This window comes from Pseudophryne corroboree, chromosome 11 (genome assembly GCF_028390025.1).
Source record: "Pseudophryne corroboree isolate aPseCor3 chromosome 11, aPseCor3.hap2, whole genome shotgun sequence".
Classification (NCBI taxonomy): domain Eukaryota; kingdom Metazoa; phylum Chordata; class Amphibia; order Anura; family Myobatrachidae; genus Pseudophryne; species Pseudophryne corroboree.
The window spans coordinates 317,949,522-317,964,480 of record NC_086454.1 but is presented as its reverse complement, the minus strand read 5'-3'; the positions used below and the strand labels follow the sequence as shown (position 1 = coordinate 317,964,480).

General features: G+C 46.6%; 1 protein-coding gene across 2 annotated transcripts in view; it reads right to left on the bottom strand.

The window, feature by feature from the left end:
• KLHDC4 (kelch domain containing 4) overlaps window positions 1-14,959 on the bottom strand; it is a 103,323-nt gene that overhangs the window by 68,172 nt on the left and 20,192 nt on the right. The window contains exon 3 of one of the 2 annotated variants that reach the window (XM_063945663.1): window positions 13,821-13,899. In XM_063945663.1, the coding sequence (XP_063801733.1) occupies window positions 13,821-13,899 (79 nt within the window). The remainder of the gene's footprint in view (window positions 1-13,820; window positions 13,900-14,959) is intronic. The other variant, XM_063945664.1, reaches the window with a different exon arrangement.

Genomic DNA, 14,959 nt, shown 5'->3' with positions numbered 1-14,959 from the left:
GCATCCTCTACGGACTAAGAGAAAAGGATTTACCGGTAGGTATTAAAATCCTATTTTCTCATACGTCCTAGAGGATGCTGGGGATGCTTCAAGAACCATGGGGTTTATACCAAAGCTCTAGAACGGGCAGGAGAGTACGGATGACTCTGCAGCACCGATTGACCAAACAAGAGGTCCTCCTCAGCCAGGGTATCAAACTTGTAAAACTTCGCAAAGGTGTTTGATCCCGACCAAGTAGCAGCTCGACAAAGTTGTAACGCAGAGACCGCTCGGGCAGCCGCCCAGGATGAGCCCACCTTTCTGGTAGAATGGGCCTTCACCGATTTCGGTAACGGCAATCCTGCCGTAGAATGAGCTTGCTGAATCGTATTACAAATCCAGCGCGCAATTGTCTGCTTAGAAGCAGGAGCCCCAATCTTGTTGGGAGCCCACAGGACAAACAGAGCCTCTGTTTTCCTAATCTGAGCCGTTCTGGCGACATAGATCTTCAAAGCTCTGACCACATCGAGAGACTTTGATTCCGCCAAGGCATCAGTAGCCACTGGCACCACAATAGGCTGGTTCACGTGAAATGATGAAACCACTTTTGGCAGAAATTGCTGACGAGTTCTCAACTCCGCTCTATCTGCATGGAAGATTAAATAGGGGCTTTTGTGAGACAAAGACGCCAACTCAGACACCCGCCTTGCGGATGCCAAGGCCAACAACATGACTACTTTACAAGTAAGGAATTTTAACTCAACCCTGCGCAAAGGTTCAAACCATTGCGATTGCAGGAACTGCAACACCACATTAAGATCCCACGGTGCCACAGGAGGCACAAATGGAGGATGGATGTGTAGCACGCCTTTCACGAAGGTCTGAACTTCTGGAAGGGAGGCCAATTCTTTGTGAAAAAAAGATCGACAAGGCCGAAATCTGTACTTTAATGGAGCCTAACTTCAGGCCAGCATCCACACCCGCTTGCAAAAAATGGAGTAAACGCCCCAGGTGAAATTCTTCCGTAGGAGCCTTCTTGGATTCACACCAAGACACATATTTTCTCCAAATACGGTGGTAATGCTTTGCCATTACTTCTTTCCTAGCCTGAAGAAGTGTGGGAATGACTTCACTGGGAATACCCTTTTGGGCTAGGATTTGGCGTTCAACTGCCACGCCGTCAAACGCAGCCGCGGTAAGTCTTGATACACGCACGGCCCCTGTTGCAACAGGTCCTCCCGAAGAGGAAGAGGCCAGGGATCTTCTGTGAGCAACTCCTGAAGATCTGGATACCAGGTCCTTCTTGGCCAATCCGGAACAACGAGTATCGCCTGAACCCTTGTTCTTCTTATAATTTGTATCACCTTTGGAATGAGTGGAAGTGGAGGGAACACATATACCGACGGAAACACCCACGGTGTCACTAGGGCGTCCACCGCTATCGCTTGAGGGTCCCTTGACCTGGAACAATATCTCTGAAGTTTCTGGTTGAGGCGGGACGCCATCATGTCTACTTGAGGAATTCCCCAACGACTTGTCACTTCTGCAAAGACCTCTCGATGAAGACCCCACTCTCCTGGATGGAGATCATGTCTGCTGAGGAAGTCTGCTTCCCAGTTGTCCACTCTTGGAATGAAGACTGCTGACAGAGTGCTGGCATGTCTTTCCGCCCAGCGAAGAATCTTCTTGGCCTCGACCATTGCCGCTCTGCTCCTTGTTCCGCCCTGGCGGTTTATGTACGCCACTGCTGTCACGTTGTCTGACTAAATCAAGACAGGCAGACCTCGAAGATGTTGTTCTGCTTGCAGAATGCCGTTGTAAATGTCCCTTAATTCCAGAATGTTTATGTGTAGACAAGCTTCCTGGCTTGACCACTTTCCCTGAAAATTTCTTCCCTGTGTGACTGCTCCCCAGCCTCAGAGGCTTGCATCTGTGGTCACCAGGATCCAATTCTGAATCCCGAACCTGCGTCCCTCCAGAAGTTGAGAACTGTGCAGCCACCACAGGAGAGAGATTCTGGTCCTGGAAGATAGAATTATTTTCCAGTGCATGTCCAGGTGAGATCCGGACCACTTGTCCAACAGGTCCCACTGAAACACCCTGGCATGGAACCTGCCATACGGAATGGCCTCGTAGGCCGCCACCATCTTCCCCAGCAACCGAGTGCATTGAAGAACTGACACCTTTGCTGGTTTCAGAATCTGTTTTACCATGTTCTGTATTTCCAGAGCCTTTTCCACTGGAAGAAAAACTCTGCAATTCTGTATCCAGAATCATACCCAGGAACGACAGCCGTGTCGTCGGATCCAACTGTGATTTTGGCAAATTTAGGAGCCAATCATGTTGCTGCAGAATAGTCAGTGAAAGGGCAACATTTCTCAGCAATTGCTCCTTGGATCTCGCCTTTATGAGGAGATCGTCCAAGTACGGGATAATTGTGATTCCCTGCTTGTGCAGGAGAACCATCATTTCCGCCATTACTTTGGTGAAAATCCTCGGAGCCGTGGACAGACCAAACGGCAACGTCTGAAATTGGTAGTGACAATCCTGAACAGCAAATCTCAGGTAAGCCTGATGTGGAGGATATATGGGTACATGCAAGTAGGAATCCTTTATGTTGACCGATACCATAAAATCCCCCTCCTCCAGACTGGAGATCACTGCTCGGAGAGATTCCATCTTGAATTTGAATTTTTTTAGAAAGAAATTGAGGGATTTTAGGTTCAGAATCGGTCTGACTGAGCCATCCGGCTTCGGGACCACGAACAGGCTCGAATAAAAGCCTTCCCACTGTTGTGACGGGTGTACCCTGACAATTACTTGATTTTGACACAACTTTAGTATCGCAGCGCATACTACCTCCCTTTCTATAAGAGAAGCTGGCAAGGCCGATTTGAAAAATCGGTGAGGGGGCACGTCTTGAAACTCTAATCTGTATAATTGGGTTACTATTTCTACTATCCAAGGATCCAGGTCCGAGTGCACCCAGACCTGACTGAAAAGTCTGAGACGTGCCCCAACCAGTGCGGACTCCCGCAGAGGAGCCCCAGCGTCATGCGGTGGATTTGGTAGAAGCCGGAGAGGACCACTGCTCTTGGGAACTGCCACAGCCTGTGACCTTTTTCCCCTTCCTCTCGCAGCAAGGAAGGAGGACCCTCGTCCTTTTTTGAATTTATTGGGCCGAAAGGACTGCATCTGATAGTGAGGCGTTTTCTTCTGCTGTGCAGGAACAGAAGGTAAAAATGACGACTTACTCGCGGTAGCCGTAGACACCAGGTCAGTGAGGCCGTCACCAAACAGGACACTACCGTTAAACGGTAACGACTCCATCGCCTTCTTAGAGTCAGCGTCAGCATTCCATTGATGAATCCACAATGCTCTCCTTGCCGAGACTGCCATGGCATTGGCCCTTGATCCCAAAAGGCCAATATCCCTTACAGCTTCTTTTAAATATGCTGCAGCGTCCCTGATATGACCCAGAGTCAAAAGTACATTATCCCTGTCTAGGGTATCTACCTCAGATGACAAGTTATCTGCCCACTTTTCAATAGCGCTACTCACCCATGCCGAAGCAACGGCAGGCCTGAGTAGAGACCCTGTAGTGACATAAATGGATTTTAGTGTATTTTCCTGCTTACGATCAGCAGGATCCTTTAGGGCTGCCGTGTCAGGAGACGGAAGCGCCACCTTTTTGGATAGACGCGATAAAGCTTTGTCTACCGTGGGGGTTGACAACCACTTTTCCCTGTACCCCAAATGGAAATGGATATGCCACTGGAATTCTTTTGGGAACCTGTATCTTCTGGTCAGTATTTTCCCAAGCCTTTTCAAAAAGCGTACAGTTCATGAGAGGGAGGAAACGTTACCTCAGGTTTCTTTCCTTTATACATACAGACCCTTGTATCTGGGACAGCAGGGTCCTCTGTTATATGCAACACTTCTTTTATTGCCACAATCATGTACTGAATGCTCTTGCCAGTTTTGGATTCAATCTGGCATCACTATAGTCGACACTGGAATCAGAGTCTGTGTCGGTATCTGTATCAGCTATCTGGGTAAATGCACGTTTCTGTGACCCCGAAGGGGTCTGAGCTTGTGACAAAGCATCCTCCATGGATTTCCTCCATGTCTGGTTCTTAGACTCAGATCTATCAAATCTCTTAGTCAACCGAGTCACATTTGCATTTAAAACACTCAACATATTTACCCAATCATCCGTCGGCGGTGCCGACCCGGTCACTCTCACAGTATTTTCTGTCCCCACTCCAGCCTTCTCCTGGGAAGAGCACTCAACCTCAGACATGTTGACACACACAACCACACTGGGGCTATAGGAGACAGACCCACAACAAAGCCTGTAAGAGAGACACAGAGGGAGTTCTGCCAGCTCACAACCCAGCGCCAATCCCGGTACTGAAGCGAGTAAAGACTGCCCAGACCTGTTAGCGCTTTATATATAAACAATTAGCACCAAATCACTTGTGCGCCCCCCCCCCCCCGTTTAGCACCCTGTTACTTGTACAGCAGTGTGGAGGTGAGGTCAGGGCCAGCGTCTCTGCAGCTTCTGTGAAGAGAAAATGGCACTGGTCAGAACTGTGAGGGCTAAGCCACGCCCCCTACATAGCACTCTTCAGTCTCGCTTAAATTTCATATTTATACTGGCCGGGGTCCCGTAACTAGTGCCTAGGCACTGTTTTTACTTCTGCCAGTGCTATTTGAGGGTCTAATGCTGCCCAGGGCGCCCCCCCCCCCCCCCCCTGCGCCCTGCAGTGCCGTTCATATGTGGCAGCTTGGCACGCAGCACGACCGCTGCGCGGTACCTCAAATGCCGTCTTCTGATGTCACTGAAGTCTTCTGATCTTCCTATACTCACCCGGCTTCTGTCTTCTGGCTCTGTGAGGGGGGTGACGGCGCGGCTCCGGGAACAAGCAGCTAGGCGCACCAAGTGATCGAACCCTCTGGAGCTAATGGTGTCCAGTAGCCTAAGAAGCAGAGCCTTTGAACTCAGAGAAGTAGGTCTGCTTCTCTCCCCTCAGTCCCACGATGCAGGGAGCCTGTTGCCAGCAGGTCTCCCTGAAAATAACAAACTTAAGTCTTTTTTCTGAGAAACTCTGGAGAGCTCCTCAGTGTGCATCCAGTCTCACTGGGCACAGAATCTAACTGGAGTCTGGAGGAGGGGTATAGAGGGAGGAGCCAGTTCACACCCATTCAAAGTCTTATAGTGTGCCCATGTCTCCTGCAGATCCTGTCTATACCCCATGGTTCTTGAAGCATCCCCAGCATCCTCTAGGACGTATGAGAAAGGTGGTTTTAACCTGTCCCTGGCTCAACCACTTTGAAAGAGCCGGCTGACCGCAAGATTGAGACGACGCTGAAATCACTATGCACAGGTAATGGCGTAGCTTTAAGGCCCACCATTGCTTGTTCGTGTATTTCTAAAACCATAGTAAAGTGGTCAGGCACATTACTAGAGGAATTAGATACACTGGATAAGTGTGACATTGAATTGTTTTTGCGTCACATACAGGATTCTGCAGGTTTCATGGTGGAGGCCATGAAGAACATTGGCATGCTGAATGCGAGGGCTACATCCATGGCTGTCTCGGCACGCAGAGGACTCTGGCTACGCCAATGGACTGCGGATACAGAATCCAAGAAAAGTGTGGAGAGCCTACCCTTCCAAGGTCAGGCTCTGTTTGGGGACACATTGGATGCGTGGATATCCGCGGCAACTGCAGGTAAGTCGACTTTTCTTCCCTCAGCAGCACCACCGACTAGGAAATCTTATCCTACGTCTACACTGCAGTCCTTTCGGACCGCAAAATGTAAAAAATCCAAACCACCCTCCACCTTCTTTAGGGGAGGTCGGGAAAAATCCAGAAAACCTGCACCAACAGGATCTCAGTAACAGAAACCAAGTTCTGCTTCCTCAAAATCTTCTGCATGACGGTGGACCTCCCAGCCTGGAGATCAGGCAGGTGGGAAAGAGACTAAAAGATTTCAGTCACATCTGGGTGTCATCATGCCTAGACCCCTGGGTAACAGATATTGTTGTACAGGGGTACAGACTGGAGTTTCAAGAACTACCACCTCACAGAGCCTTCAAATCAGGCTTACCAGCTTCGCTGACAGAAAGTGCTATCCTACAGGATGCCATTCAAAAGTTGGTTCAAACAAATGTCATTGTTCCTGTTCCACCTCACCTACAACACAAGGGTTATTACTCAAACCTGTTTGTGATAACGAAACCGGATGGTTCAGTAAGGCCAATATTAAACCTAAAGTCATTGAACCCCTACTTGAGGGAATTCAAATTCAAGATGGAGTCTCTGAGAGCGGTGATCTCGGGTCTAGAGGAGGGGGAATTCCTGGTATCCCTGGATAGCAAGGATGCATACCTTCACGTTCCGATCTGGCCGCCTCACCAGGCTTACCTCAGATCTGCACTGCTGGACTGTCACTTTCAGATCCAGGCACTGCCATTTGGCCTCTCCACGCACAGAGGGTGTTCGCCAAGGTCATGGCAGAGACGATGCTACTCCTCAGCAGGAGGGGAGTGAACATAATTCTATATCTGGACGATCTGCTGATAAAAGCATCTTCCAGGGAGAGGATGTTGCAGAGTATTGCTCTCTCAACTCGATTACTCCAGGATCATGGGTGAATCCTCAACCTTCCAAAGTCACGTTTGGAGCCTTCAAGGAGACGACCTTTCCAGGGAAAGATACTCGACACGGAGGCACAGAGGGTGTTTCTACCGGTGGAGAAAGCGCTGGTGATCCAGTCAATGGTACGGGACGTCCTGAAACCAGCCCGGGTATGGGTTCATTAGTGCATTCGCCTTCTGGGGAAGATGGTAGCCTCCTACGAGGCTCTACAGTACGGAAGATTCCATGCAAGGTTCTTCCAGACAAATGGTCAGGTTCTCATCTTCACATGCACTAGCGGATACGCCTGTCGCCGAAAGCCAGAATTTCACTCCTCTGCTGGCTACAACCTTCTCACCTACTCGAGGGCCGCAGGTTCGGAATTTAGAATTGGATCCTTCTAACCACGGATGCAAGTCTCAGAGGTTGGGTAGCAGTCACCCAAGGGGAAAATTTCCAAGGAAAGTGGTCAAGTCTGGAATCCACCCTTCCGATAAACATTCTGGAACTAAGGGCCATATACAATGGCCTTCTACATGAGGCACATCTTCTTCAGGATCAGGCCATACAAGTTCAGTCAGAATGGCAGTGTCCTACCTAAACAGACAGGGCGGAACGAAGAGCAGAGCGTCAATGTCAGAGGTATCAAGAATCCTCCTCTGGGCAGAAAAGCACGCGGTGGCACTATCAGCAATCTTCATTCCGGGAGTGGACAGCTGGGAAGTGGACTTCCTTAGCAGACACGATCTCCATCCAGGAGAATGGGGCCTCCACCCGGAGGTGTTCGCAGAAGTGATAAGCCAAGATCTTCGGAGGTACTGTTCCAGGTCACGAGACCCACAAGCAGTGACGGTGGACGCCCTGGTAACTCCGTGGGTGTTCCAGTCAGTGTATGTGTTCCCTCCACTTCCACTCATCCCAAGGATTCTCAAAAGAATTCTAAATTCTAAAAAGAACAAGATTTCAGGCGATCCTCACTGCTCCGGACTAGCCACGAAGGGCTTGGTACGCGGATCTTCTGGTATTACTGCTGGAGGATCCGAGGCCTCTTTGCAAGGACCTTCTTCAACAGGGGCCGTTCGCCTATCAAGACTTACCGCGGCTACGTTTGACGGCATGGAGGCTGAACGCCAGATCTTAGCTCGGAAGGGTATCCCGACAAGGGTCATTCCTACCCTGATACAGGCTAGGAAGGGAGTAACGTCTAAACATTACCATCAAATTTGGAAAAGTATGTGTCTTGATGTGAATCCAAGAGGTTTCCTACGGTGGAGTTTCAACTGGGACGGTTTCTCCTCTTTCTGCAAGCAGGTGTGGCTGTGGGCCTACATTTGGGCTCCATCAAGGTCCAGATTTCGGCCTTGTCCACTTTCTTCCAGAAGCAATTGGCTGCTCTTCCGGAGGTTCAGACTTTCTTGAAAGGGGTTCTGCACATCCAACCATCTTTTGTGCCTCCTACGGCACCGTGGGATCTTCATGTGGTGCTGCAGTTCCTGCAATCGGATTGGTTCGAGTGGATGTCAAGTTTCTTACTTGGAAGGCGGTCACACTGTTGGCATTGGCATCTACTAGACGTGTGTCTGAACTGGGGGTACTGTCATGTAAGAGCCCCTATCTGATTTTCCATGAGGATAGAGCTGAGCGCCGTACGCATCAGCAGTTTCTTCCAAAGGTTGTGTCAGCTTTTCATATCAACCAACCAACCTATTGTGGTGCCAGTGGCTACTGACTCCTCCATTACCTCAAAGTCCTTGGATGTTGTAAAGGCTTTGAAAATATATGTGAAGAGAACTTCTCGTCACAGGAAGTCGGATGCTCTGTTTGTCCTTTATGATCCCAACAGGTTTGGGTGTCCTGCTTCTAAGCAGACCATTTATCGGTGGATCAGGTTTACTATCCAGCATGCTTATTCTACGGCAGGCTTGCCGTGTTCAAAATCTGTTCAGGCCCACTCTACTCGTATAGTGGGTTCTTCCTGGGCGGCTGCCCGGGGTGTCTCGGCTTTACAGCTTTGCCGAGAAGCTACTTGGTCAGGGTCGAACACGTTTGCCAAGTTCTACAAGTTCGATACTTTGGCCTCCGAGTACCTAAAGTTTGGTCAATCAGTTCTGCACGAAACCCCGGCACTCTTCCTCCCATTCTGGTAGCTTTGGTACATCAATCCCCATGGTACTAAATTAGACCCCAGCATCCTCTAGGACGTAAGAGAAAATAGGATTTTAATTACCTACCGGTAAATCCTTTTCTCGTGGTCCGTAGAGGATGCTGGGCGCCCGCCCAGTGATTAGTATTCCTGCATTGTTACTTGGTTAAGTTTGTTGGTTCAGCCGTTGCTGAATCGTTCCAAGTTGGTTAGCTTGGCTTTCCTTTTTGTTGTGTGTGAGCTGGTGTGAATCTCACCACCACCTGTGTTTTTCCTTCTCTCAAAGTATGTCCGTCTCCTCAGGTACAGTTTCTAGACTGAGTCTGGTAGGAGGGGCATAGAGGGAGGAGCCAGCCCACACTATTAAACTCTTAAAGTGCCCATGGCTCCTAGTGGACCCGTCTATACCCCTATGGTAGTAAATTGGACCCCACGATCATCTATGGACTACGAGAAAAGGATTTACCGGTAGGTAACTAAAATCCTATTTTTACATGGCGGCCATGGTACGCTCATTACAGCATAACCCTTCCGGGTCTAACCTAATATCCTTTTTTTGTTGTTGTTGGATCGCTAGTGTTATAGTCCCACACTCTTATCCCCGGCTCGCTGAATATGCAATGTGAATACAAACATGCTCAATGGAAAGGCCTCCCCTCAATCCCTTTTTTTTCTCCCTCTCCCCTTCTTTCCTCTCTTTTATCTCGTTTCCTTCTTGATTTTGGGTACCATGACCCTGGTGTTGGATGTTGTGCCTCTCAGTTAAATGCTCCTTACACTAATATTAAGGCTTGGAAATTGGCACCTAATTTGTTTAATAAGCGTTTTAATGCTGTTTTGTTGTTTTACTATTGTCACAATTTTGTATATAGCATTGATTAGATTTCAATGTTTGGCTTATTTTGCCTCATGTTGTCGCAACGCTTATTCTCTTAACTGAAAATCAATAAAAATCTGTGTGATCGGAGAAAAAAATAAAGTGTTTAGAGAACTCTTCTGGAACTACAGATCCCAGCATGCCCTGCCCCCTTTATACAATATATCACATATACAATAGAGGCATTTGACCTCGCTCAGAGGGTGTTACAATGCTGTATATGCACTGAGCCCCACCGTCTTTCTTATGTCGATACAGTTATGTGTAGTAACTAGACGTTGGTGTCTCTGGTTCCCAATGTGCAGCTGCTGCTGTTGGCCAACGTCGGCAATTTGTGGCTATTGCGTGCCAGTCTGTGCAGTTGCTTTCATCTCCTGACCCGCCTCATCCCTCTGACTTTCTGCACTTCGAGTCTGCCCCCCCCCCCCCAACAGGGCCACAAGCTGCCCACAGTGGGTCCACTCCTCACCATATCTCCCACCGTCTCAGAGCTAGTTCAGGCCATGGTTTCATGGTTCACTTTGACCATTTCCAGTTAGTGCAAAAGCTACGGGTCAAACAGAACATTACCTGGGTTCCTAAAGGTCTGCGTATACCCTATGGCAGTGATGGCGAACCTTGGCACTCCTGCTGTTGTTGAACTACACATCCCAGCATGCCCTGCTACAGTTTTAGCATGGACAAATAGTAAAACTGTAGCAGGGCATGCTGGGTTGTGTAGCTCAACAACAGCTGGAGTGCCAAAGGTTCCCCATCACTGCCCTATGGTAATTGCCTTAGGGATATATTATTCATTAGCATCATAGTTTCAAGGGCTTATTCGGTTCCTGTCCCTGGACAGCCAGTTTCCAAACTGCACAATCCCCTCACCTCCTGGAACCTCAGCCCATCAATGGGAATGTGACCGATTTCCAAATGGTTTCTCTCCATCTTCACCCAGAATGACATCATAAAAGGTACTTTCCTTAACATTTTTAAACCCTGATCTTCGAGGGTCACTAACGCACCCCCAGGTCATCGACTGAATGAGTTAAATCATTTCCAGTGATTCTTCATGGTTTCAGAACTGCCTGGATAAAGTTTGATTAAACCTGCTCCATCCATCCCTTTGGCAGATCCAAAATGCTCTCTTGCTTCGATATAGTCATAGTTTGCGGAACGTCTTCTGTAATCCCAGGACTGACACTGCCCCACCAGATCATAGTTCTCACTGTATCACAGATTCAATCCTTGGCTACTAAATGAGCTGTCTATCCTCTATGTCTATGTTGTCTATGTCAGAATGCATTAAGGTGCATGTGAAAAAGACATTAGCTGTAAACCCACTACGCCCACTGGAGCAACAATTCTCAGAGACCCTGCAGTGGCCACAGAGATTAAACACCTGAATCAGCATAGTCTGCAAAATGTTGGCGTACAGTTTCTGAATGCAATCTGCAAATGGACTCCACCTATCTCACCCGCTAGACTAAGAAGATTAACATAACCATCAAATCGCAGATCATGTTCATATTATGGCTGCAACCTTCATCCGCACTTCCAGATCCCATCCTGAAAAGTCATTTGTCACTAATCTCCATTCCAAGGTTTTATCTTGTGCTCACAACTCCAAAATCCTCAGATTGTTCTGATTTACATACAATACCAGAACTGATCACCAGGGATTATTGATGGCCCTGTTTAAAGAATACAGATAGGATCAGCTCTGAAAGCCTATGTGTGCCCCAAAAGAAAACCCATCAGTCTCCCACTGATGCTCTTCTTCTTACTGCACCAGCTAAACTCTAGACTCCTTCCTATGGACTCTGTTACTGCTTGCCAATGCTCTAACAACTGCTCAGTCATCTGTTATTGTAGGTTGCTTTTTCTACGATGTCTCACTTCCTTCCTCTCGGAGTTCTGTCATCTGTATCCCTCTTCTCAAAGGGCTTTGACAGAGGCGTCAAGGGTAGCATCTGTGTCCAAATTCTGGAGAGCTTCCTGTCTAATTAACAGATTGAGTGTTATAGTCGCATTCCTGGAACACTAGTTTTCCCATGACTTCTACTAATAGAAAGCCTTTTATTAATTCTTCAATACCCATCCTAACTGCCATTGTCCTTCCCAGCTGGAGATCCTACTGTGGACACCATTTGTGGGAGATGAATCAAAGCTTGGAGATAAAATATCAACCAATCAGCTCCCAATGGTCATTTTTCAAACACAGCTTGTAAAAGGACAGTTAGGAGAAGCTGGATGGTTGGTACTTTATTTCTCTCTAAGGACTGCTACATCTTCCCCTTAGTGCGGAGGTCAGCTTTGATCTCCAGCCGTCCCTGACTGCTTGTGGATCTTACCTTCAGCTCGTGTTCCTGACACTTGACCCTGTACTGCCACTCTAACCTTTGGCCTATCTCTGGTTACAATTGGGTTTTGTCCCTTGATTATAATCCCTGCTTTACCAGCTGCGCATATAACAGGGTGACACTACTGATAGTGTTGGCCACAGTCAGACAATTATTAGCAGCTGTTCTGCACAAAATAAGTTTAGTCAGACAGGCAAAATTAAAATATAAAGTTTAGCCACACGCTACAGACCAGGCTTCTTTGTGGTACACGCTACGTGACACGTGCAACCTCTTGGCACAGCAGCGTACAGTTCATGGCCGGGTGAGAGGTGATTGAGAGAGATTGACCTGCAATCTCTCTAATGTGAAGTCAGGAATACCAGTACAGGTTGAGTATCCCATATCCATATATTCCGAAATACGGAATTTTTTGAGTGAGAGTGAGATAGCAAAACCTTTGTTTTCTGATGGCTCAATGTACACAAACTTTGTTTAATACACAAAGTTATTAAAAATATTGTATTAAATGACCTTCCAGCTGTGTGTATATGAAACATAAATGAATTGTGTGAATGTACACACACTTTGTTTAATGAACAAAGTTATTAAAAATATTGGCTAAAATTACCATCAGGCTGTGTGTGTATAAGGTGTATATGAAACATAAATGCATTCTGTGATTAGACCTGGGTCCCATCACCATGATATCTCATTATGGTATGCAATTATTCGAAAATACGGAAAAATCCGATATCCAAAATACTTCTGGTCCCAAGCATTTTGGGTAAGGAATACTCAACCTGTATAATATATATATTAAAACTGAACCAAAGTAGATGTAGATAAAAATAGTATATACAGGTTGAGTATCCCATATCCAAATATTCCGAAATACGGAATATTCCGAAATACGGACTTTGAGTGAGAGTGAGATAGTGAAACCTTTGTTTTTGATGGCTCAATGTACACAAACTTTGTTTAATACACAAAGTTATTAAAAATATTGTATTAAATGACCTTCAGGCTGTGTGTATAAGGTGTATATGAAACATAAATGAATTGTGTGAATGTACACACACTTTGTTTAATGCACAAAGTTATAAAAAATATTAGCTAAAATGACCCTCAGGCTGTGTATATAAGGTGTATATGTAACATAAATGCATTCTGTGCTTATATTTAGGTCCCATCACCATGATATCTCATTATGGTATGCAATTATTCCAAAATACGGAAAAATCCGATATCCAAAATACCTCTGGTCCCAAGCATTTTGGATAAGGGATACTCAACCTGTATTCACTTGTGATCTTTTTTAAGATTTTTTCAAGAATGGTTTAGCAAAATGTACGTTTACTGCAGCTTAGAACACAGTTCATCTACAAAGTAAACAAATCCAGCATTTACGGCTTGTGCGTTAATGAGATATTTCATATATAGATATCTTTTTAATTTGTAGAACAACAAAACAGGGTGCCGACTTATTTCATATGCAATATTAATTTCCTATAAATCTTCCTCCCAACATGAAACCAGTAATAATTTCCTATAAAGGACTATTGCTCGATACAAGCCGTTCCCTTTCTCCTGCCTATTGTTCCTGTCTGGCATCTCTGTACATACACAAGGAGCAGCCTATCGCAGTGGATGGCACAGAATAGTTTTTTTACAACTGAAATAAACATTTCAAGCTTTTCACAGCTAAACTAATAGCCGGTCTGTCCGCAGATAGCCGGGAATCTGCGCTAAGTTACTGTGACAAACGCCACTCTAGATGTCTACACGGTTCTCACTCTAACAGATTCATACATAAGAATACATTAGAAAAAAATAAAGGTATACTTTACTTTTTGGCCATTGAAATATTCACCTCCAAAGAGAATGAGCTCATCCCGCTCTGGGTGGGGTGTCAGAGAGGAGTTTAACCTGGAGGGTAGAGAAACAGGTAAGACAATTCTCCAATGAGAAGACCGGTACTAGACAACTACATTATACAGACTAGAACGAAGCTTAGACAGCATCCACGTCCGTGTGCTGTATGTATGTGCTCTGTGACATAGCTTGCGGACAAGGTATTAATAGTATGTGTTTATAGCGCAGGCTATAGTGTCGTTACATATAGTAGAGAGAAAGGTAGTATGTGCTCTTCCTTAGGTGCCAGTTATAGCCTAGGAGCATGACTCTCATGAAACCCCTTAAAGTCATCACTTACACCCCAATGATGGTACTCACACCCCATTCCACTAGGTCATGCCCCAAATGTCCATGAACTGTGAGACAAATATCAAGATAGACAGTAAAGCTCTAGGAAGTGGTAAAGGGAAAAAGGGGGAAGAGAAGGACAATAATGGAACCTCTCCTGAACAATGAGCTCCACTAGCTGATGCACTAACACCCACACAGACTCAAGATAATGGCCCTCATTCCGAGTTGTTCGCTCATTATTTTTCTTCGCATCTGTGTGATTAGTCGCAAACTGCGCATGCGCAACGTTCGCAGTGCGCCTGCGCCAAGTAAATTTGTTAAAAAGATTGGTATTTTACTCACGGCTTAACGGAGAAATTTCTTCGTTCTGGTGATCGGAGTGTGATTGACAGGAAGTGGGTGTTTCTGGGTGGAAACTGGCCGTTTTATGGGTGTGTGTGAAAAAACGCAGCCGTTTCTGGGAAAAACGCGGGAGTGTCTGGAGAAACGGGGGAGTGTCTGGGCGAACGCTGGGTGTGTTTGTGACGTCAAACCTGGAACGAAACTGACTGAACTGATCGCAGTGGCAGAGTAAGTCTCGAGCTACTCAGAAACTGCTAAGAAATTTCTAATCGCAATTCTGCTAATCTTGCGTTTGCAATTCTGCTAAGATTCACTCCCAGTAGGCGGCGGCTTAGCGTGTGCAATGCTGCTAAAAGCAGCTAACAAACGAACAACTCGGAATGAGGGCCAATATCCTATAACAGGAATATGCTTTCACATTCACATTAGGCACATTAAA